General features: G+C 42.9%; 1 protein-coding gene across 1 annotated transcript in view; it reads right to left on the bottom strand.

The window, feature by feature from the left end:
- Positions 1–19110, bottom strand: part of bach2a (BTB and CNC homology 1, basic leucine zipper transcription factor 2a) — a 42340-nt gene extending 23230 nt beyond the window's left edge. Inside the window, exons 1-3 of the mRNA XM_073465760.1 lie at positions 19072–19110; positions 9798–9920; positions 4795–4886 (exon numbers count right to left, since the gene is read on the bottom strand). Of these exons, the coding sequence (XP_073321861.1) occupies positions 4795–4886; positions 9798–9920; positions 19072–19110 (254 nt within the window). The remainder of the gene's footprint in view (positions 1–4794; positions 4887–9797; positions 9921–19071) is intronic.
- Between the last annotated feature and the right edge of the window lie 6728 nt (positions 19111–25838).

The following is a 25838-nucleotide window of genomic DNA, read 5'->3' as shown; positions in this document are numbered from 1 at the left end:
GAAGCGCAGCAGGTATGTGGAGGATCACTGTACAGATAATTGAAGGTAATGTTGTAATGAGACACAGAAGATTCTCAAATAAGAGGTGTCATTCAAACAGTGGCTCAGTGTGATAGTGTGATCAATACAGGGCTGGTAGAGCAACATGATGTAACTTTCTCACCTTAAACTAACAGCTTCAGAGTCGTGTTGATGGAACAGTGTGTTGATGGAACAGTGTGTTGATGGTACAGTGTGTTGTAATAGGGTGAATGGTGTCTCGATTAGACTTGAACCCAGGGCCACTGCCTCTTTACATGGGGAGCACTCTCCACCAGCTGAGCTACCAGGGCCTGTACTACATATTTCTGTATCATGATGTGGTGAAATATTTTTACTGGCCTACATGATTCAAGTAACATTTTAATACAGTAACAGTTTTACACATTATCAGAATAAGTTCTACAACACCACGTCCGTATTGCATTGAATTGCGGGTAAATGAATCAGTGAAGTCCAGCTGCACAAGAGCAAACTAAATACTTGGAGTAAATGTATATAAATAACTGAATAATACTTCAAATGTAAATAAACCATCTTAATTAAACACTCTCTTTGCAGTCAATGTGTTTAAATGGGCAGAAAAATGAGCATGTAATGTGTTTAAAGCAGAAGATTGGTACCAGGCAGAGCTGCAGGCAGCCGGACACAGGCTGTATGTTGATAGATCTGGAGCAGATACCCATCGTGTTGTTGTTTTAAAAATGAAATCACAAATAAAAGCATCATCATACTGGGTAGTCATATTGTGAGAATATACCTGCTTGCTTTGTTGTTTATTTCTCACATCAGCTGATTGAACTGATTAGAACGAGGATGAAACAACCTTTATGTCGGGAGGACATTTTTTCCTAACAATTGATAGCTAAAGATAGCTCAGTCCCGGCTATGTTACTGGGGCCTTCCCCTGGGAGTCCCCGAGCTCCGGAAATGTACCGCCATGACATCATCGTCTCCCACTCAACAATGAGCCTTTGTTGAGAAGCAGCTCACTTGCACTGTGGTCATTGAGATCCTGATAAATGACCTCTGAGGTCATTGTGAACAGTGTTTGCCCAGCCCTCATCCTCCTTCAGCCTGTATAACTCACCTTGCCTTTGTCAAGTGGAATTGGATTTAGTGCAAATGAAAGTGTTCAGCCTTCAGGCGTGGAGCCAGCTCTGCTCAGACAGCTCGTGTGTCAGAGGATGCTGCAGATGTGTGTGAGGGGCCAGTGACCTGCTGTAGGACTGAGGGATTATGGGTAGTAAATGGACTGCAGGGCTTGTTAGATGGTACCACATATGTGTTGGTATGAGCAGGGAGGGGTGAGGCGGTGTGTGTGTGAGTGAGTGTGTGTGTGTGTGTTTAACCAGGGATTAAGTTACCATCTATAGATGCTAAACAGCTGACCCAGCTACTTCTCAGGCCATCTCACTCCACATCAATACCTTCACCTTTTATCCTACAAGTGCACGGACGGACGCACACACACACACACACACGGGTAGAGCAGCACTAAGCAGAGCACTCGCTGCTCTAATCTGTTTCCATCAGTCTGTTCAGATGTTGTTGGTTGTTCAGAAAGCATCACCAGCAGAACCATTTCCTCTGGTCCAACACACCTGCTGTCTGCTCCTTTCTCGCACCATTTAAACTTAAACCTGGTGATCGTCAGCGTCTCCACTGATCCCAGTGCGACATGACTGTTGCTGTGTAACAGCGACACACGTTTAGGCAAGAAAACCACCTGGTTTAATACATTAACTAGGTAACTTGTGTCCCCATCACTTCACTTTGTTAGTAAGTTTAAAGAAGTCACCGCTGACTTCTGGTTTCACACTGGACATGAAGAGCGGTCTCCTCAATGAAAGTCCTGTGCTTGTTTGACTCGACTGTCCATTCCCACCTCCTCCTTATACAGACTTCAATCTTTATTCTACTTCTCCTCACCTCCTCCTTTGCAGCTATAATAAGTCCTACAGCCACTAGAGGTCGCCACCTAACAACAAACGTAAAATGCCTTCATTTCTTACCAATATGGTCATTTTTCTGATTGTGACAGACTTTCAGAGTCTATTAAACATATTTGATTGCTCTGTTTCACGCAGCTCAGCTCAACAGGCGCACCACACTGTTCCAAGGCTTTGTAGAAGGGCCCCGCCTGTAGCTACGAGTCTCAGTGTAATCAGGGCCGAAGACATTTTACTAACATCAACTCCATTGTGACACAAGAACAGTGATACTGTAAAAATCTGCAAACACTCAAGGACTGCACAAAACTCCATACAGCTCGTAGAAGCTACTCTGCGATCCCAAACTGATTTTATAAGATGTTATTTACACACTTTTTTAAGCTGAAATTTTCACTGTAGCAGCTAGCTAAAAGTGCCAGTGCCCACTCTGTCTGAAGTGGGTCGAGGGTGTAAATAACATTTTTTCAAATCATTTTGGGATCTCAGGGCTTTCAGAGACTCTGATCATGCTGAGTGAGCAGTATGGAGCCATTTAATGTTCCTTTTTTTCTTCACGCTGTAAAGCTCCAGAAAAAGTTTTGCGGACTACAAAACTTCACCTGACTTTCCAGCTGCATGTAGGTGACGATGACTGAATTTTCATTTTGGGGTGAACTTTTCCTTTAACATTGGCAAAACTTTCTCGAAACATTTCATTCAAACAGCACCTCAAAATGGATTCAATGCAAAAGCTGATGTGAGTGCCATCAACACTATATAACACTGTACTCTAAAGTCAACTACAGCTTTTGATGGCGGCGATTAAAAGGCACCAGGCTGCACCTCTTCCTGTACGACATATTTCAGTTTGAAACAGACTCAACTTTATCAGAAACGCAGAAACGTTGCGGTGGCCAATCACTTAAAGCTGGCGATCAAACCACAGTGGAGTGTAACGTCATGTGACACATGTATTCATACAAATAGGAGACAACGCGCTCAACTCACGTATATGGCTTCAGTACGAGGTGCTCACGTGTATTCACTCAGTTTGGCTTTGTGCAACAGTTTAAAACACACAGTAATGATCTGCCTCGCATCCTGGTTGTTTACTGTCATTTTTAATTGCCATTGAGGACAAACCATCACTAGCAGGACCAGAATGCTAGTAGCATAACAACATAGAAGCGGGGGGGTCACAACATGACCTCACACGGACCATGGAGTGACACTCCCACAACGCTGCACCACCCTGTGGCGTTTAGCCAGATTTTGTGTGAATGTAACCCGGGTGTGGTCACAGATGAATTCACAGAGCCATTTAGCTTTAAAGGTTTGGGGTGAAATGATTTGCTATGAAGAGTTTACTTCAACATGCAGATGGTGTTTCATACTAGACACAATCTGCTTAACACATCCATAACAATGGCCCGTTGTTCTGTATAAAGGAGCTATATTTGAGATTATCATCAATAGATGTTTTCTTCTTGGACCATTTTCACAGGACAGTTAGAAGAGAGGGGCAGTGGTGAGCACTGTTACAGAGAAGGGAACGTCACTTGTGTGTTTCAGAGCCAGTCAGCTGTAACTGCTCTTTTTTGTGATTATCCAAATAACAGACGTCAATCACTCATCAGCCCGTCCAATCAAACAAAGACCGCCGTGCTTCAGCATCTATACAGCACAGTATACATACATACAATATCAATTATATGTTCATATCTGGTGTGAGGCCAAATGTGTCACATCCAAACTGCAATAAATGAATCATTTGTGAGAGGGTGCAAAGCTCTCAGCTGCCAAATGACTCATAAAGGCAGGGATGTTGAGCAGAGGATTAGTTCATCTCCTTCACAAGGCAACACGGTGTAGGCGTGAAAATGAAAGTACACATGTGGGCTGCTAGACGCCCACAAAGTTTCCATAGAGGAAAACTGACATGATTAACATCACCTTTATGGAATACAGTCAGTTCTTTGAGGGTTTGCAGGAAAACCAAACGCTTTATTCTGCTTTTGGAATTACACAGCGCAGCAGAGGAAGCTTCAGTGACTCAGATGTTGATCTCATCCATACACTCATGTTCCTCTGCGGTATGTCATATCACTCTCCTCACATCTCCTCCTGTTGTCACATTGTTAGAGACGCCTCTGCCCTCAGTAACCCAAAAAACACAGAGGAGTCAGTTCTGATTTCACCTGTTTGACTGTTACGGATGTAGCGGCAGAGGACTTCCCCTCCCCAGGGAGCTCCCCCATGATCATCTGTGTTCCCTTACACTTCCATTCCCTCCTTTCAGCTGGGAGGCTGGGCTGACATCACTCTGCCCGAGGCTGCTCGGGAAGCGTAAATTGGATCAGGCTCGTCAGGTTTCAGGGAAAGTGAAGCTCGGTTTATCTGTGTGAGTCATGCTCAGGGTGGGAATGCTGGAGAAATTCAACTTCACTACTCTGGGAAGGCAGCCAAAGCAAACAGAAATGAAGAGACAGGATCAAAACACAAAGAGAAAACAAACTTTTGGCTCCAAATATAAGCCGTCAGTGTTCATACTGGCTGTATACATCATACAGCCTACAGTCCTATAGCAATCAGAAGCAAGCTTTTCCATCCAAATATCAAACTAAAGACAAGCTTTCTGTTCACTTGGCAGTTGTCTCTGTAGTCTCTCTGCTGATACGCTCTGCTAAAAACAATCAGAAAGATCATGAACGGGCCTCGTTTATACAGTAACTGTTGCTTGATGCTTACGTCACTTCCTACAGAGAGGATGGGGTTTATTAAAACAAATTGCCTACACCTGTATGAAAAGTCTCACTCTCACTTTGGAGACTTGAACAACTGCCAGCACAGATGGCGAGGAGGCTGGGGCGGGTCTATAACATTTAGTTTGAGACTGACATTCTGGGGTCTAGGCTGACACACACAGAAAGAAGGGGTGAGTGAAAAGACATTTCACTCATTTTCAAATGTAAAGCCCTGCTTCTATGCAATAATAAAATGTATATTATCCATATAAGACAATGAAGGAGACTTACATTTGATATTTTCATTAACATTATACACCATCACAGCATTATAACCACCGACAGGAGAACACTGTCAGCTGGCTGATGTGTAATGATGTGAAAACAGGGGAGAGCTCATGGTTTGGGTTAAAGTTATGGGACCTTTGTCATCATGGTTTCAACAGCCATCCCTTGGCTATTATAACTGGTGTTACTGGGGCCTGCAGTAAATGGGTCAATTATGAACTGCGAGTGAAAGTTTGCCTTTCTGTTTTTTTGGGGGGGGTTTTTTCACTTTTTTTTCCTTGCTGGAAAAACAGAACAGTTTACTCGTTTCTTCAGACACATCGTTCTTTCCCTGAGCTGACGATGGAAGTAGCTAAAGAGTGAGACATCTTGCTTTATTCTCATCTCTATGGAGTTGCACAGTGAGTTCCAGCAGTGATCAGGCAGCTGATATGTACATATATATATATATATATATATATATATATATATATATATATATATATATATATATATATATATATATATACCACGCTGACATATATATATATATATATATATATATACATATGTCAAAGTTAACATGATAATAATACGTTAATGCAAATTCCTCTTCATGCTGTTAATTTTTTTTGATGCGCGAGTAATGCACGCACGTTATGACCCTCGGCCCGCCCCGTAGTTTGGGACGTCAGGCAGCGATGCAGCAGTAACATTGTGGACGGCAGCTGAAACAAACCTCCTTGAACAGAAATGGATAAAGAAAAGGCTCTTTTGAATGAAAAGTTCAGCTTCAGATGGTTCTCTCCACAAGAACAAAGTTATTTGCATTTAATGTGAACTGAGTTACCTCCAGTCCCAAATACCACTTGCTGGCTGAGCACACAGCTGATGCAGAGAGCTCTCCTCCTCCTCACCAAAGGCAGACCACGCTGGATAGTTTGAAATGGAGACGCCTGAATAACTCAACATGAGACAACCTGTCAACAGTGATAGTTAAATGGGTGACTACAGCTCGCAGGCCGATTAACATTGTATAGTGAACCTTTACAAGTGTAAAGTTGGACACTACATTGTGTTGGTATATTATGGTCAATATATATATATACATACATATACACATATATATATATACATATATATATATATATATATATATATATATATATACACATTACACTGATGGTTGTCACACTGGCATATACTGTATATTATAAACTTGTGAGAAGTAAATGACTGTAATAACTGGACACCATGAAGCTAATGAGCAGAAGCCCCAAAGACCCTCAACAGCGAGTGCCAAACAGAAATAACTACATAACATGGTGCTGAGTGCAATTAATACTTCTGTTGCAAGTCGATAAGACGGTGAATCAAAACATGTGAACAAGTTTAAGGACATCAATAAAGCCTCCACCCAGCTGTACACATGAATCATACAACAGAAACATTTCTCTTGACCTTCAAACCAGTGCTGAGAATATGATGAAACTGTTGCTATCATTGCTTTGTTGTTTTAATTCACAGTATCAGAGCAAAGGACCTCAAGGAGGCTGCTGTAGCACTGAAGAGACAGGAAGGAGCTCTCAGGCACGGCAAGACCACAAGACTTTAGCCTGTCCCAGACAAATGTCTTTTGTCTGAAACCCTGAAACCAGCACAGAATTTGTGCTTGTTGGACCGGTGCTGTCTCAAACATCATTTTGTTATAGCCAAACACAGAATATAGTCGGCACAACGGAAACAAGCTTTAGACGGAAAAGAGCAGTCGTCAAAGCAGCTTGAAGGGGAATGAAAAAGAGATGGAGTGACATGACAGACACATCAAAGACACGCAAAGACACATTATGTATCGGACCAGTAATGGGAAACGTATATCGACTACTGGCCCATAATTAAATTAAGGCTGTAGCACGAGGCCAATTCGCCTTAAACGACTTGACAAGAAAAGCATCTACACACTCCCATTCAGTGCACCTTAATGTTGGTTTGTGATCTGACAATAAATCAGACAAGAAGAAGGAGAAGAAGAAGAGGAGGAAGAGGAGGATGAGGAAGAAGAGGAAGAAGAGGAAGAAGAAGAAGAGGAAGAAAGAAAGTGTGTGCTGCACCTGGTAGAGCCACACAGTGTAGACTAGAGATCCAAACATGGTGTCTCAAGTGTTCCAGGCTTTTATATTATATATTATTATATTATATACTTTCTTAGCCTCAGCTGTGCAGAAAGTTCTGGTTATAGACTATAAATACAATATGAAATTATTGGTTATATTATTGATATTGTACATGAGAAGCTTCTATAAAAAACAAACAAGAAAACCATCATCTCCTCACTACATCCTGTAACAGCTCACCCACACCAACACATCCCCCTTGCAATATCCTGCTGTAGTCGGAAAGCTACCTCAAAGCAACCACATGGCGGCAAAGCATGACAGAGTGCTTGTTTATCACCTCGACCGCTGTAATCCTTCATAACACACAAACCCTAAGTGCTTCACATCAAAGCCAGAGCCATGAGACACGGAGGAGAATGTGAGAGCGCGTTAATGTGTCTCGACAGGTGGAACCTCCACAACATCCAGCAGCCTTTACAGCTTCATTGGCACAGTTACATCAGCCCACAAACAGCTTCAATAGCCCACTCAGGCCAGGTGACACTCAACTGGTTCACCACTAGGGGCACTGTTTGACATTAGATAGTTTGAGGGCTGTAAAAATCCCCTCTCACAGCTTCACATGAATCAGGAGCCTGAACTGATGTGAAACTTGCTGTCTGGACTGGGGAGGAGTACTGACACATCACTGTCGTGGTCACTGGATCAGCCCAGCAGCAGAGATGGAGGTGATGTCATGTGCTGAGTTTAAGTGCGGACATGTCTTCCCAGGTTCAGTGGGTTCACACTTGGTTGTTGGGTGAGTGTGTTGCAGGGAGCTGCTCACCCTCCACCCAGCTTCCTTCCTGCTGCTCTGCTGGGAGGATGCCCCGTCTACCAGAGCTGCAGCAACAGGATGACATCACATGTTCCAGCTGCTGAGTCTTCACACAAAAAGCAGTTTTCTTTAAAACAAGTTTTATAGAGAACAATGGTTGAGTGAGTTCCTCTGGTGTCTACGTTTATATGTGCATCTCTGCTGACGCTGAAGATATTCAGCTATCAATGATATACAAGAGAAAGAATTGGCATTTTGATTAAACAGAAACAGCTGATCAATTATCAAAACAGTTCATATTCTGTGCTTTAACTAATTAACTAAGTGTTGCAGCTCTATTTTTGTTCCCAGTGACCAGTCCTAATGTAACACAGCAGCCTCCTGTAATTACTGCAGTCAGTGGAGGATCAGAGCAGGATGCCACATCTCAGTGTCCATTAGCTGTGTCCCTCAGACACTCTGATGAGACGCTCTGCAAGCTAAACAACAGATTTAGCTTTAGCTTAGCAGCCTCTATGTGGAATATGTAGGATTTAAGCAGTGCCCAAAACAGCTGACCATCATCTCACCATCTGCCCCCCTGTCTGCACCAATCACCGGCAGCCATGCCAGATGGGTTGCCAGATCTGTGACAAGGTTATGCACCAGATAAACCAGAAATGCCAACAATGCCCTGGGTAGCGGCAGCTGAGGGCTGGAGAGACATGCCTCAGTTTTAGCGTTGTGAATTCAGTGTGGATTTGTTAAATACTGGTTTACTGCTCAGATTCAACATCTCGTCCCCTCATTTTAGTTAAGACCCTGCACATGGTGAGGGTACAAGCGTTCCTGTGGACAGATTGTCTCCTCATCAGGAATTCTCAGTGTGTCTCTCAGAAGTCCAAACAATGGCTGTTCAAATCTGTTCCACGACACAAATACGCAGCAGCAGCTTGGCGTTCGATGAAGCGCTTTAATGTCAGGAACGCCATCTCTCGCTCTGGGATTAGAAGATGGTTTTGTGCCATGACAAATTTGCTGCTTGGTGACACTTTTCATTGTTGCAAGGTGTGAACAGATGGATCCATGAAATATTTAATGTGCAATAGTACAAAAAAGGCAGCTGTGTATTCTTTTGGACATGTAGGCCAAGACGATTTTAAACCAACAGAAACGGTTCTGAATATGTTGGTTGACTGACTGATAAGACTGCAGCAGATTTAACTGAGGCCAGATGTACCAGTCATCTGTGTGAAAGCAACAAGATGAGTCTTCATGTATGGCCTGATACTCTGACAACAGCACCGAGTGTTAACTGCTGAAGTCATGTTCACTGTCCGTAGCAGCAGTGAGAGGAACTGTGGCTCTGATCAACAAGCTACAGACATGTTTGGGTTCAACCGTACACATGTTCAGAGCACCATCACTGAACTCAGATCAGGTTGACCCTGACACTAAAGTGGAAACTAGGACAAAAAATCATATTGCAATTGTTTTGACAAATGTTGTTGTTTCCCTTGATGCACCAGTCAAGCTTCTGCAATTTGGTGCCCCGTACACACTGTACCATCAACATGACTCTGAAGCTGTTAGTTTAAGGTGAGAAAGTTACATGATGTTGCTTAAAGGTATCACACTCACAAGGATGGGACAGACAGACGGACAACCTAAAAGCATCTTTCCTCCGACCACAGCTATCGGTGGCACAGAGGTTTATAAATGTCACCTCCTGAGATTTGGACATCAAACTTGTCCATGTTGGATTTCAATCATATTTTGATGATCTGTTCAGCCGTGGTGGAGACGGTGATCTGTCTCAGAGGGCTGTGAGGTGATTAACAGATTAAGAAAGATAAAAACATAGTTTTTACTCCACCATGTTATGTTTTTGTTTTCAAACTTTCTCTATCTGAGTGTGGCTCTGGATCTGAGTGTGGCTCTGGATCTGGATCTGAGTGTGGATCTGGATCTGGATCTGAGTGTGGCTCTGGATCTGGATCTGAGTGTGGATCTGGATCTGGATCTGAGTGTGGATCTGGATCTGAGTGTGGATCTGGATCTGGATCTGAGTGTGGATCTGCATCTCATGCCCGTCTGTGTGTTAGATGTTTCTTCATGGGAAGCTTTGATGGATCGCAGCCTGCCAGTTGATTATCACTGTTATGTTTACATTGTACACCACGTTCCAAATTATTATGCAAATTGGATTTAAGTGTCATAAACATTTAATTTTATTGTTTTTCAATTAAACTCATGGATGGTATTGTGTCTCAGGGCTCTTTGGATCACTGAAATCAATCTCAGACACCTGTGATAATTAGTTTGCCAGGTGAGCCCAATTAAAGGAAAACTACTTAAGAAGGACGTTCTACATTATTAAGCAGGCCACAGGTTTCAAGCAATATGGGAAAGAAAAAGGATCTCTCTGCTGCCGAAAAGCGTCAAATAGTGCAATGCCTTGGACAAGGTATGAAAACATTAGATATTTCACGAAAACTTGAGCGTGATCATCGTACTGTGAAGAGATTTGTGGCTGATTCAGAGCACAGACAGGTTCGTGCAGATAAAGGCATAATGAGGAAGGTTTCTGCCAGACAAATTCATCGGATTAAGAGAGCAGCTGCTAAAATGCCATTACAAAGCAGCAAACAGGTATTTGAAGCTGCTGGTGCCTCTGGAGTCCCGCGAACCTCAAGGTGTAGGATCCTGCAGAGGCTTGCAGTTGTGCATAAACCTACTATAGTCAGCAAGGAGGTGGCGGAGTCATGTTTTGGGCCAGAATCATGGGGAGAGAGCTGGTAGGCCCCTTTAGGGTCCCTGAAGGTGTGAAAATGACCTCAGCAAAGTATATAGAGTTTCTGACTGACCACTTTCTTCCATGGTACAAAAAGAAGAACCGTGCCTTCCGTAGCAAAATCATCTTCATGCATGACAATGCACCATCTCATGCTGCAAAGAATACCTCTCTGTCATTGGCTGCTATGGTATAAAAGGAGAGAAACTCATGGTGTGGCCCCCATCCTCCCCTGACCTCAACCCTATTGAGAACTTTTGGAGCATCCTCAAGCAAAAGATCTATGAGGGTGGGAGGCAATTAGCATCAAAACAGCAGCTCTGGGAGGCTATTCTGACATCCTGCAAAGAAATTCAAGCAGAAACTCTCCAAAAACTCACAAGTTCAATGGATGCAAGAATTGTGAAGGTGATATCAAAGAAGGGGTCCTATGTTAACATGTAACTTGGCCTGTTAAGATGTTTTTGATTGAAATAGCTTTTGATTTCAGTAAATATGACCTCCTAAAGCTGCAAATTCAACAAATGACCATTTTCAGTTCTTTACAACCTATAAAATGTTTTGAAACTCTGTTGTGCATAATAATTTGGAACAGTGCATTTTAAGTTTTTTATTTTTGAAAAAAATACTGTTATCATTGGGAGGTTTGTTCAATAAAATTCAAATTATATCCTAACGGTTGATGACTTGAAAATTATACTGACTGTCATTTGCATCGACTATTTAGGAAAAATATATAATTTGCATAATAATTTGGAACGCGGTGTATAGCCAAAGCAAATTGTAAGATATTGTATAATATTGTGTAACATATTACACAGAGCCATCGCTCAGTGTAAAATGTATTGTTGTATTGTTTGTATTCATGTAATTCGTGATCTGCTCTCAAAGTGCACCAGGTGAATGTGTTGAACTTGAGTCACCACAGTCTGACACTGAGGGAAATACACAATGTCCATATAATTTAACCTTTAGAAGAAACATTGTGTGGCTAACAGGACCTGTGCACTTCATCAGTACATGTCATTCAAAAGATCATCTAGACATATTGAGCAACAAAGGCTTTGCAGAACAGGGAAGACTCTTTCATTAATCCCCAGCACCAGAACTGAGGCAGGTATCTGTCTCACAAATACAACTTTCAACATGACTGAAGCTTTTGAAAAGTCTTCAAATTAGACACGTTCCAACATTACGTTCAGTGGATCCTTCAGTGGATCGTTGGGAGAAGTGAACATCCAGAAAGCCTCCTGTCTTTATAACAACAGCTCATGGTCTCACTGAAACTCTGCCACTGATGATCTGTGTCCTGACATCACTTATTCCTTGTTTTAATTTTCTGGTAGTCTTACCAATGTAAGCAGAGACTCACAGAGTGGATGTGATAGTAATGACACTACAGACAGGAACCTTTTCTCCGGTGAGGGGCTCATAGAGATGTGGTGGATCGAAGCACAGCTCCTACATTGACAGTCTGTTTGCAAGAGGACTTAAAAGTGGCTGTTACAGCTGGCTGTTCGTAGCTTACTTATGCATGGACTAAGTGATTTCTTAACAATGGGCCCTCTTCATATAGAAACAAGGGTGGCTCATTAAACATGTGGGATATCTCAGGGTTTCAATATGTTGTCATACATGCCAGTATTTGATGAATACTGAGCTGACAGTAGGTGGTTGTACATGTACTGTGAGGTCTGACACTGTTCATGTTGCTCAGTGTTTGTTGGATAACATGTATGTATTGATGAGGTGTGTTGGTCCTCTGAGCATCATATACAGAATGTTGACATGGATGTACTGTAGGTAACTGATTAATTATTCAACAATTAACTGATTAACAATGAAGCTATGCATGTATTGATGTGACCTGTGACTGTTCAGTGTCACTGGAGGACACGTGTTTCATGTATGATGACATCATGAACTGTATGAGAATTATTCACTTCCCTTTTGACTTGAAGATATGAGACACAACTGTCAGACTCATGATCTATAAGGATGTTCGCTCTTAAATTCACCTTTTTGACTCTTTATGGTTTTTTATAATGACTGACACATATTCAGTGAGTACAGCAGGTTCAAGTTGATCACCAGTCAAACCGTGTGTGTGTGTGTGTGTGTGTGTGTGTGTGTGTGTGTGTGTGTGTGTGTGTGTGTGTGTATCAAGTGGCACACTGTCACATATGCAGGTGTGCAGAGATTTAGTTGAAAATATTCCAGGTGTGGACGATAAAGAAAGGAAGGAGGAATATCACGACGCACACTGAGTGTAGTTTCCTCTGTCTGCCCTCGAGCTGTGATACACACCTGGGATGGGCTGTACTCACCTTCACACACACACACGTGCGCACACACACACACACACACACACACACACACAGGCTGCCCTTGATCAGTTCCTCTCACCTGCACACATGTACACACACACACACACACGTAACAGTGCTGAGTGTGAATTATGTATTACAGTCTTCAAACAGTCTCTCAGACAGACAGATAGAGAGACAGAGAGACAGACACACACACAGGCAGACAGACAGACACACACACAGACAGACACACACAGGCAGACAGACAGACACACACACAGACAGACACACAGACAGACACACACAGGCAGACAGACAGACACACAGACAGACAGACAGACACAGGCAGACACACACACAGACAGACAGACACACAGGCAGACAGACAGACACACAGACAGATAGAGGGACAGGCAGACAGACAGACACACAGACAGACAGACAGACAGATAGAGAGACAGGCAGACACACAGACAGACACAGACAGACAGATAGAGAGACAGACAGACACACAGACACACAGACAGACACAGACACAGACAGACAGACAGACAGACAGACAGAAGAAGAAGACGTACTGATGAAGACACTCAGCCGTCTTCACCACACTGAGCTGTGGTTGTAGCTGCTGTCCTCAGTCTCAGAGGAGTCTGCAGGATCATCTTCTACAACATCAGCTGAACAGTTTATTGTTCACGCTGTCTTCTGATGTGACTGAAGCTCACAGTGGATCCAGAGCTGAGCTCATCACTTCATTCACTCTTACAGTCACAGTTAGTCCATCTGCTCCCTAGTGGTCGTTGTAAGTCATGACAGTTTCTCCATCTGACCCAGAGTCAGTCACTCAGTGTCTCTGGGCTCATAACACAGATTTATTAAGCATCATGTGTCCCCTGTTTAATGATTAATAATGACGATTAATGCAGATTCATGTTATGTACCTGCTGTATGTATCTTTCTTAATCATATAATCTTCCACATTTCAGTGTTTTCATTAAAATAAGTGTGAATTCAAACCATTGTGACTGGATATAAAGATGACTACAGGCCTGAACACACTAGAAGAGGCCACAGCACTGTGTTTGTTCTTATTGAAGTAAACTGGGAGAATAAATGAGACTGGACCAGTTTTACTGTGTGAGCAAAGAGAAGCACGAGGAGCAGACACACACACACACACACACACACCTCAGAACAGTTGCAGTACTAGTTCCTGTGTTCAACCTGTTTAAAACACTGTGACATCACAGTGACATCACAGTGACATCACTCTACTGAGAGTGAACTTTTGATTTGAGGACGTTTGACGGAAAAGAAGGTGACGACACAACACAGGTTCTCTTTTAGAAGATAAGATGAAGATAAAGCCATCAAATGAAAATCCTGATCTTTTTACACAGACTGCTCTCATGTTTCCTGCCTGTTAACTTCCACTCAGAGAGTCTTAAACCTGACAGTCTGACTGTACTTCCTGTTTTCACAGTGACTGGCCAGGTGTGCAAACTAAGGTATGAAAATAGAGCTTAAGGCATGCTCCACATTCTTCCCTTCACATTCCACCTCCATGTTCCCGTCTGTCAGCCGTGGAGGTGCTGGTGTGTTTTCAGAGACAAGGTGAGACTGAACTACCTGCACAGATCTGTGACTGTCACACAGCTGCTCCTTCACCTGGAGTTCCAACACAAAGAAGAAGAGCAGGGCGCACAGCAGACACAGGCACAGGTTGTGTTGTTATTTCAGAGCAGCAGTGACAGACCAGCTGCACTTCATATATTATACTATTATACTTCACATGTATCTAATGTAAAAGTTCTTATTCAGTCTGACTCTGTTGTTGAGGGTGAAGTAAAGAAGTGAGCAGCCTGTCAGACCTTTATTTATTCATACTATTCATCCTACTAATCAACAGAAAATACAAATAAAATACTATGATTAGATATTGTTGTTGTTATTCTGACCAGCCACCCAACAGTGACAACATCATGTATGGAGACATGTGGAGAGAAGACACACATCTACAGCTCAGATCTCCAAACCTGCCAACTCACACCAGCGATGATAAATATCACTACTGGTGACAGGAACATATGTATTTATGATTTTAGGGTGAGCTGTCCCTTTAACTCCATACTGTTGACAAACATCCACCTGAAAGCACATTTAATCAACGAGAGAGAGAGAGAGAGAGAGAGAGAGAGAGAGAGCGTCTTCAGTATGACTCTGATTCTCTGAAGCAAACAGGTAACAGCTGACTGCCAGGTACATCAATGTCCCTCTAAAGCCACCATCATGTTCTCACATCTCATTATTATCCATAATTAATCACAATCATCAGTTTAAAGCTCTGTGTGCTGTTTCTTCTTTGTTGGCATGTAGTGGCAGAATCATAACAACATGGTGCAGTGAGGGCTTTTATTGTGTATCTGTGTTCACGTCTCTTTGTTTTACATACACTCCTGCTGGGAGACGAAACATGATGAAGATCTGTGCAGCAGATCACACATTCAAGCGTGGGTCAAAAATCTGCTGCATAAACTGCACTTCCCACAATGCAACTGTGTAACATCTTTTCTGGCAGCCAGGTGAATGGCTGGTCCATGTGTGATATGTGATGAATTTATATAATGTCTCATGACCACATTATATAAGTGCTGGGAGGTAAACTGACCGTCATGTCTCACAGTGGTTTAGTCTTAACGTCTCTGTGTCCTCTCTGATGGATCCCTTCATGTTATGAATATCACAGAGAGCAGTATGTCAGAGACAAGCAGGAGGAATATCTCAGCACTGTTTGCTGCCTCAGGATCACTGTTGTGCAGCAGCAGCGGTGGAGGAGGTGGTGGAGGAGGAGGAGATGGAGGAGGAGGTGGTGGAGGAGGTGGTAAATATTTAATTGTCCTCAGTCACCCCTCATCTGCTCTCTGCAGCTGAACTGTGTGTAAACCAGCAGACAGACTCAGTGAAGCCTCTGGTTGGAGGGAGATGGAGGATAACAAAGAGCTCATGTGTTCACAGCAAGGCTTCTTCACAGAGATCACACACACATCTTACAGGAGGACACACTGAAGACAGGAGCATCACAAACCTGTGAGGCTGCAGTGAACACACAGTACCACACACAGTACCACACACAGTACCACAGAGCAGCTCCGTGCAGGAGTCCTGCTCATTCAGCGGGCTGTTTACTGAAGCGAGTGCTCGGCGGCTGAGGGCGGGAGTAAGGGGGAGGGAGGCTGGGTCCTTTGTCCCTCTGCAGCCCCGTCCTCCCCCAGCATGACAGCAGCCAGCCTCGATTGTCTCCCGTGCAAAACATGTGACGTGCAGTGTGTCCGCGGTGTGTGTCGGTGGATCGATGAAGAAGTGTGACGTGCGTCTGATAATGTAAAGTTAATATACAGACTGAAGAGCGCAGCAGCCGTACAGCAGCTCTGCCGACGCTCAGCCTGTCAGATGACTCAGTGTTTGTCTCGTGTCTGAAAAGTTTACTGTCAAACACACCACGCATACACACACACCACGCGCGCACGCACACAAAGCCCCAGAGCTGGACCCGAACCAGCACCGAGCTGTACCAACACGAGACGAGCTGCGCGCACAGAGGCTGCTCCACCGTCCGCTGCACACCGCGGCAGCACGGCTACAACACAACCGGAGCAGAGCCTCGGAGCACGGATCAGTGCAGCACATCCACGGCTGACAAGGAGCCCCTGGAGCCGAGCCCGACCTGCTCATTATCCCCCACACTTACCCGAATATCCTGCTCGTCTGCTGCTCGGTCCGGTCCTCACAAATCAGAGAAAAGAGTCCACATCGTGCTGGATGTCCGCAGCCCTCCGTTCAATGGACCCGAGGCATCAGTCTGTGTGAGTGTGTGAGTGTGTGTGTGTGTGTGGATGAAACGCCTTTTCTCCTCTAGGAGCTGCATTGTTGACATTGGCTTCCTGACGTCATGCTGGCCCTCATTCACAACAACGGCCGAGCCCCCCTCTGCACGGTGATGGAGGCTGCAGCAGAGAGCAGCTCTACAGTCTGAAACCTACACTACATGCTGCCACATGCACTGCAACATACAGCCCTGTTAGTGATCCACAACTGAACCTCACACAGTGAGGTTAGTCTATAAAACGTCAGGAAATAGTTCTTTACAAACATATCAATGTATTTAACCTGTAAAGTGTCTTTGAGTGCCTTGAAACCGCTTTATAAATGTATTATTATTATTATTATTATTATTATTATTATTGTTACATATGAAAAAGAGAGAAATAAAATGTGTGGCATTTTTACTTGAAACAATTAATAGATGATAATTAAAAATTACGAGCTGATTAATCTTCTGTCGACTGACTGATCAATGAATTGACGTAAGCATGTGATTACAGACGTCATGGGGGTCACAGCCACACTGTAGCTCTAATGCTAGCCCTTCAGTGGGATCAGGTACAACAATGTACTTACTGTCCTATACCACCCGTCTAATATCTATGTAATAACATGATAAATATATATATTGTTATCATCAAAGCACTAGCTTTGTCGTTTTTCTATGCTTGACTCAAACTGTTAACTCATAGGCTGTGTCTCAATTCAGGGGCTGCAGCCTTCAAGGCCGCGGCCTTAGCGGTCCACGAAGGCCGCGGCCTTCGGACAGACCTTGAAGGCCACATCCACCGCTGTTAAATGGGACGGTCTAGCCTTCGGAGTATTTCCTGGTTGCGTCACCAGGTGTTCATGCATTAAAGTCTGTTTTGGTTCAAATCTATCAAACATGTACATTTATTTGTGTGTGTACAATGTGTCAAATCTGAATTGAATTATCAACATTACAAAATAAACATGAACCCATTGGTGAATAACAACTATGTTTACCATAGCATTACCAGCTTCACGTATTTTAACTGAAAGTTAAACTTTGGAGGTTTTATAGTCTCTTGAAGTTTAACATATCTGGCGTTGGATGTTCAAATGAGTAAAAACCGAGTATAAACCCATTACTTAAATTTAAATGTCATGTCTGCGCCACTTGATGTCGCCATTTTCTCTTGCTTCCTCTTCTGTTTCGGGACTGAGCAGCGGTGCGCAAAGGATCTTGGGATATGTGAGGCCGCGAAGGACAGTAGCGGTGCGTCCTCCTAAACGAGGGTGGGGAAGGCTGCATTTGTGGGCTGCATGTGGCGCAGCCTTCGAATTTGGACAGCCTTCGCGCAGCGTTGTGATGTAATTGGCCTTGAAATGCGCCCTTCCTGGGCTGCAGCCCCTGAATTGAGACACAGCCATAGTGTTGCTACACTTGTGTCTCTTTTTTCTCATACGGTGGTTTACGAGCTGTAGTTTCCCCGGTAAACACACCAAGCTCTTCGGCCTCCCTCCCGGTCTTGTGCTGCTCCTCTCAGAATCTTTCATACTCTGGATCTTTTCCTCTCTTCCAGAAAGGTTCTGGGTGTGTCGGGTGTCTGCAGGGCGGGCTGCCACCATTAGAACAGCTGTCCTGTCAGCTCTGCTGAGCCCAGAGACACTGCCGCTGACAGCTAGTGTGTTTACTGCATCAGCTCCGCTGCTGGCTGTCTCATTTACAAACCAACCACAAGAAAAACACAGACACAACCTGCTAACAGACTCCAAAGTTTAAAAATAGCATGCTAGCCCGCTAAATATTGTTTTATTTTATTTAAGCTTGATACAGTTATACCTATAGGTCAGTTTAAGACTATAATTACAAACTACTCTGCATTAGAATGTAGATATGTATACACAATAACTATGTGTTATCATGTATGGTTGTTTACAGTGTGTTATCTTTCAGCATGTTTTTTGTTTTGTTTGTGTTTTGTCATGTTGCTTTGCTTGCAGTTTATGTTTCCAGTTTTATTTGTATTGTTACGTTGTTTCTATCTTCTGTCTTTTCATGTACCTGCTGTGTTTACTGTTCTGTGTTATGTTCGTTTGTTTCTGTTTATTATCATATTTTTGCACCTATTCTGTTTTATTAGTGCTCTGACATCACTGGAAATGAGGGCTAGCCCTCAATGAATGTTGTTGGTGGCCCACTGGCTTCCCTCCCTGCCCCTCACCTGGCCCTGGGCCCAGGTCTCACCCCAGCAGAATGCCATGGCCAGATTTTCTGTATGTTTTTCCGATGAGAGGAAGACATCTATCTGTTCAACCTGTTCGGCTTATTTTACTTCTCCCATTGAAAAACTCAATGGATGTATTCAGCAAGGAGCCCCAGGTGTACACAGCCATTGGGCTTTTGTCACACAAAAATGATGGATGCAAGCCAATCAGAGCAGAGTACAGTAGCTCTTGCAGAAAACTCATGGGCTCCAGAATAATGTGTATAACACACATTAGCCAGTAATGTGAAACAAACTGACGAGCAAAGCCAAAAACCTGAGCAGTAATCAGGGGCTCCAGGTCAGAGACCATGACCATGTTACCATGATCACTTAAATAAACTTAAAACAATCTGCAGCACTGCCCTTATAAGGCTCCACTGCAACCTGCTGCTATGACTACTACTCTGCCTGCTGACGTAGAACAGTTGTACAGAAGTGCACCATGTGCTTTGATCATTCAGCAGTATGACGTGTGACAGCAGGAAACGATACAGTGAGTGATGTCTGCATTCCTTCTCACTGCTCCAGCTCAGGAAATATGTTAGTCCAATTCAAAATATGAAGAAGCTTATGTTTCTCTCCAGTGTGCAGTGATACAGATCCCTGTGTCAGCAGCATTAAACACTCAGCGTTTACCTGCTACCCTCCGAAACAACTGACGGAGATGAGGGTTGTTTTAAATGTTAGAGCAGCTGTGAGCATTCTTGTCGTTGTAGCTGACTACCTGTCTGTTGTGCAGGTATCACTGATTACTGTTTAAATTCAGAGCTATTTAACACTTATCTTAATAAAACATGTCACTTACAGCAGCTTTAAAAAAAAAACAGAAAATCTCTCAAAAATTGATTTGATTTATTCACACTGTCATTGTCTATTTTTACATTTACATTTTTGGGTATTTAGCAGACGCTTTTGTCCAAAGCGACTTACAGTTTGGGATTCAGTATCTTGCCCAAGGACACTTCGACATGCAGACCAGGGGAACCAAACCATCGACCTTCTGATAACAAGAAGCTGGCTCTACCCCTGAGCCACAGCCACCCTAGTGTAGTTAAGCTTGTTCATATTATATTAACAACTTTTATCTCAGCAGCTACATGAAGACTTCAGCTTAATAAAGGGTGAAATAACGACTTGTAAAAGCAGGTTGTGATCTCTTCTCTCCTGCAGACTGTGATCACAGCAGACGAGCTGTATGGAGACATCTGATGTTTTAAATCAAGTCTCCAGCTGCTTCAGTTGTTTAGCGCAGTGTTAAAGTAGTGACCTGCATCCATTTCATTCAAGTCAGACTGTAACACAAAGAGGGATAAATAGTTAAGAGTCCTTCCAGCTTGAATGAGAATGAAAGCAGGTCTGCAGTGTGCTGAGGCCGTTCTGAACAGGACAGTAGGTACGATACAGTTTCTAATACAGAGTGTAATCCTGTGGGAGCCGCAGAGCTGTTACATTTTATCAGTTCGCCACAGACAGGCACCTCTCGGGCCTCATTCTGGGCGGCTGGATTCAGATCAGCCCACATTCTCAATGTCAAGATGTTATAAATAGCCAGAACTGATTTGTACAGCTCCTCTGGCAGCTAAGATGGGCTCAGCGGGGGGACGTGATGTTCTCAGGGATGAATCCACGGGTAGCCTGATAGGACTGGAACGACAAAGAAAAGACACGCTAACTGGTAGCAGCATCCTGGCGGCTCCTCTGCCTTTATTTGTTGATGCAGAAAAATGATTTGTCTTTGCATTCAGACAGAATTAGTTTACTTGACACTGCTGTAATCTACTACAATACAACCATATAACAACCCTTGGCTGTTGATTAGCTCCGGTTTTACTACGAGATGCTCACATTGTCAAATTCACTCCTCCTTTCATCATGTTTCATCACGTCTGCTTGTTGTGTGTCGTGGGTTTGAGTTTTCACTCAGTGTGGTAGAAACTTTTGGAGGCGTAGTTGATCTACAGTCAGTCCATTGAAGAAAGTGAAAATCAGTTAGCACAGCTCTTCTCTTATATCTCTGTCACACTCACACACAAGAACCCCTCTAACATCTGGCTTCAGTCTTCAGAGGGAAATGGTTCAACCAGTCATATGACTCACGGTGTTTATGGACTGTGATGGACACACAACATGCTCATTTTAAAGCATGATGTTAAGACTTACACTGAAGTCACTGGTGCATAAATACTTTCATCCATCTGTGTTGCAGCAGTGTTCGAACATCGTTCAGTCACTTCTTAGATTCTTTTATCATCAGTTCAGATGAAGAACATTTATTTATTTATTTATTTAAAGGTTTAATAATCAGGGACAATGCACATTAATAAAAACATTTTAACAAATGTAAACATGCCAGAATTAGCCAAAAGGCTATTTTACATCTGCTGTCCCTGGACTAATGTTAAGAGTCACCCTAAAAGAGAATTTAACTCATTCAGACACAGACTGAGACTTTTAAAACAAGTTCAACATCTTCTGGATGTTCTGATGAGGTGTATGATCTGCTGCTTCCTACTGGTCACTGTTTCTGACACGTTTGTGAGGTTAATCGTGACACTCGGAGTCAGTTGCCTATTTTGAGTGAGTTTATCTGCATTTAAATAAAAACTGTATATACGCACTCATTTTGGAGTAAAAATGGTTTTCTATGACACATAAACCCCCAGATGATGAGCATGAGGAGGCTCTGGATGCTATCTGGTGTCACATCTTTGTACCTTGTTTGTAGCTCTTCGCTCAAAGCCCATTGGTTCAGGTGACTGTGTTTAAAAAAGGAAGCTCAGTCATTTCCCACAACAGGCCTCTGCAGTTTTCACCAGATGTTACTCAAACAGGAAGCAGTGGTACATTTGTTGGGGTCTATTTTTAGACTGATTCATATTTGGTGACATGGGTGTGTTATGCTGGTAGGGGCTAATGTAGTCAGGAGTGGGAACTTAAAGGGGCCAGTATGCCCCATCCTATGTACTGGTAAGATCATTAAACAGCTTCTGAAAACCTCCTTCACCTGTCCCACCTGTCCCACCTGTCCCACCTGTCCCACGTCAGAGTGACCATGTCCAACCATTTCTGTAACTGTCAGAAACAAAATCCTGCATTATTTTTACCTGACGTTAGCATCATGCAGGAGCACTGAAGACTTGAATAACTCTGGCAGGAGATGAATAATCAGATACATTCAGACAGATGAACAGATGAAGCTGCTGATGTCTGTTTGTACATCGTAACAAAGAGTGCTGGGTTCAAATTCAGTCCAACCTATCATCCTCAAGCTTCCTCTGTGTGTGTGTGTGTGTGTGTGCAAACCAAAATACCACAGAGCGTGTCAAACTGTTTTTAAAGGGAGCGCTGGGATCTATAAAAACCACTGCATCGCTATGGAAACTGCAGCCTGGCAGACACACACACCTCTGATGGAGATGACTGTTAACATTGGTAACCTGCAGTACTGTAGCTGCTGCTGCTGATGAAGGTGATGATGATGAAGGTGATGATGATAATGACTTTTGGAACAAATTGTTTCACCTCATTTGTTTCTCAATTTACCCACAAATCAAAGCAATACAACTGTTTCTTCTTAAATGGTCTGTTTAAAGAAGTAAATTAAACTGAGCATGAAATTAGAAAACATGATAATAATTTACTGGAATGAAAATCTGAATACGCGACATTAATATCTTAAGCTGTGTGTTCCCATCGAGCTGCTGCTTGTCTCCCAGATGTGCTTTGGATTTGAGGTTTTAGTGACCTGCAGTATTTCATCCTTTTATTACCTCATGTGTGGAGGGACAAAATGTAAGTATACAAATAAATGTTGTGTACTCTTTATTACTGTGTGTGCTGCAGTACTGCAGCTGTTTGTTACTGTGTTGTGTTCCTCTGCCAGGCTGCTGTTGCTTCATGTGTTGACTATGTCTGTGACTTTTGTCTGTGTGCGTGTGCGTGTGTGTGTATGTGTGTGTGTTTGACCTGTTTTGTGTGCACACAGCTTATTAGTTTCACCTTTTACACGATGAAGTCACAGTAAGAGATGTGCAGAGTTTGAGAGCAGATGAACGCAGCTCACTGCTGCTCCCTCTCAGCAGCAGCTATGTATCTTTGGCAGTAGTGACTAGCTGCCGTTAGCAAGTAGCTCATTAAACCTCGGAGTTAACGGTGCTATATGTAAGAAAAGTGGATTTTTGAGTCTCAATCCCAACTCGTCAAATAATGACGCTGTGGGATGGTGGCCGACTCGACCTACAATCCCAAAGTGTTAGTCTCTGATGAGTTGGAAACCCAAAGCATCAGCACTGTTATCTTACCAACAGGACCCTTTACTGACACATGGTGTAGAGCAGGGGTCAGCAACCTTTACGATCAAAAGAGCCATTTTTGCCCCCGCCCCTCGCCAAAAAAATCTGTCTGGAGCCGCAAAACATATTTGTGTCTTATGATGAAGGTAACACGGCCTAGAAAGTCTAAATTAGCCTATGAAGATTATTAATCAGCCTCAATGAGCGTTCATTTATAATTCCACATGATGTGGCAACTCTGCAGTGGGCTACTTATGCTGACAGTATAAGGTACTTGAACTTTGCATTTCCATTTCAATGATGCCATGTTTTGGTGCATTTATGAAATAGAAGAACTAACCTACAATAAATAGAAATAGAGTAGCAATACAGAACTATATATGCAGACCTACTTTAGTCCTCCCTGTGTTGGTGAAAATGTACAAAATAAAAAAGTAGCCTCTTTTGATAATAAATCAAACACATAGTGGCAGGCAGTAAAAGTAAAAAAAACAAACACAGGACAGTTTAAATTTATTTTAGTCTATTTCAGTGTGAGTTAATCCTTCTTTTATATCCTCGGCCACATACAGCAATCAACCCTCTGGCTTGAGCATTAAACACAATGTGTTAACTCAGGATCATTCAATTAATCGCAACTTGATAGAACAGATACAATTCTTTTAGGAGAATGCAAGAATCACTGTCGGCCTAAAGCAGTGATGATGATAATATATATATATATATATATTATTCATTTTCATGTAAAATATCAAAGCCACAGGGAGCCACTGCAGTGGGGCAAAAGAGCTGCATGTGGCTCCAGAGCCACAGGTTGCAGACCCCTGGTGTAGAGGAAACACATCTCCACCAGTCAGTCACAACGTATGGCTCCCAGAAATCCCCTACACATTCGGAGGTGAAGGATGGAAATATTCAGATGTTATGTTTGTTTTCCAAACATGTTGAATGCCTCAGGAATCTGTGCTGTAAATAAAAATGTCATGAAGTCTCAAAATGGAGTGAATTTTGGTTGATATGAGTGATACGGGCAGACGGCAGAGGCACCTCACCATGTTGTCAATGACCTACGATCAGTCTGAGTAACAGTGCCACGTCATGTTATTGATCACGCTGTGTCAGAGGGAAAGCTCACCTGATAATGCTGCTGAATCAGATTCCATGACTATTTCACTGTTGTTAAAATATCTGGACTGAAGTGTTGAATGCACTGACCAACTGACACTGACTCTTCTACTACTACCAAAATAAGAAAACAGCTCAATGAAACATCATTCCAGTGCCTGTAAAGTGTAATATGGAGATGAATGAGCCCTTTAACTGCTGTGCACAGAGGCTGCAGGAATGTGAGGAACGACAGTGAGCTCAGCAGAAAGAGTCCAGACGGGCTTGATGGAAGAGTGAGAGGTTCAACTGATTCTCTGTGACACACAGTGAGCTCAGGACCGACCTGCAGCACTCAGTCTGCTCACCAGACACAGTGTGAAGGTCTGTCAGCCGTCAACACAGTTTCATCTGTAATCATGGCTGCCTCAACACTCAACACTTGATCCTTTAACCCTTCTGACTTCTGTCTGTTGCTCCTGTTCTGAGCAACAACCATACGGCCCACAGACTGTGGAAGAGTGAGGACACTGTTCTGTCTAAAACATCAAAATACATTCAAGAAAATAAATAAATGCTGTTAAGAAGCATTCACATCCAGAAAGTGAAAGAACCAGGCTCATAAATATAACATAAATCCCTCCAATATTCAAATATGCACAAAATGCGCTGCCACATATATTGACATAAAGCTATGAGTTAAAAATGTCTATGCTACGACAGACAACCATGCACCGCCGTCCTCAATAATCATTAGCACATGTAATCATAATCATAACTAAACTTAACAAATGAAAATGATTATTACTACTGGTGTCAGTATTATGGTTTACTGCTGTTCTAACAGATCAAACACAGCAGCTCGCTCAGTGGCATTAAACTGAGACGCTCTACCTTCACCTCTAGTGTCAGAGTTTCATGTGAAGTTAGCAATAATACAGAAGATGTAACTTCCAGGAAAACTTTCAAATAAAGCTTGCTCACAAACAGTTGACATATTAAGACTTTGGAGCATTATCAACATTGTCACAGTCACAGTCTGGTTAGGTTTAGGCACCAAACATACATGTCAGGTTGAGGAAAAGATCATTTTTTGAGTTAAAATAACTACATTTAGTTTAGCTAATGCAGGTTAAGTAAGCTACATAACTCAAGTAACTCATATTATGTAAGATAATGTGAGTTACGTCTTTTACGTATGTTAACTTATTTACGTAACATAATCACTCTGGACTCTTGGTCACACTCGGGACACAAGCTCCGTGTCCTCCCCGACCACCCACTGACTCAGACTGTTCTCAGCCTTCATACTAGTGGAGGGATGGG

Source organism: Pagrus major, chromosome 5 (assembly GCF_040436345.1).
Source record: "Pagrus major chromosome 5, Pma_NU_1.0".
Taxonomy (NCBI): domain Eukaryota; kingdom Metazoa; phylum Chordata; class Actinopteri; order Spariformes; family Sparidae; genus Pagrus; species Pagrus major.
This window is presented reverse-complemented; position numbering and strand designations above follow the sequence as displayed.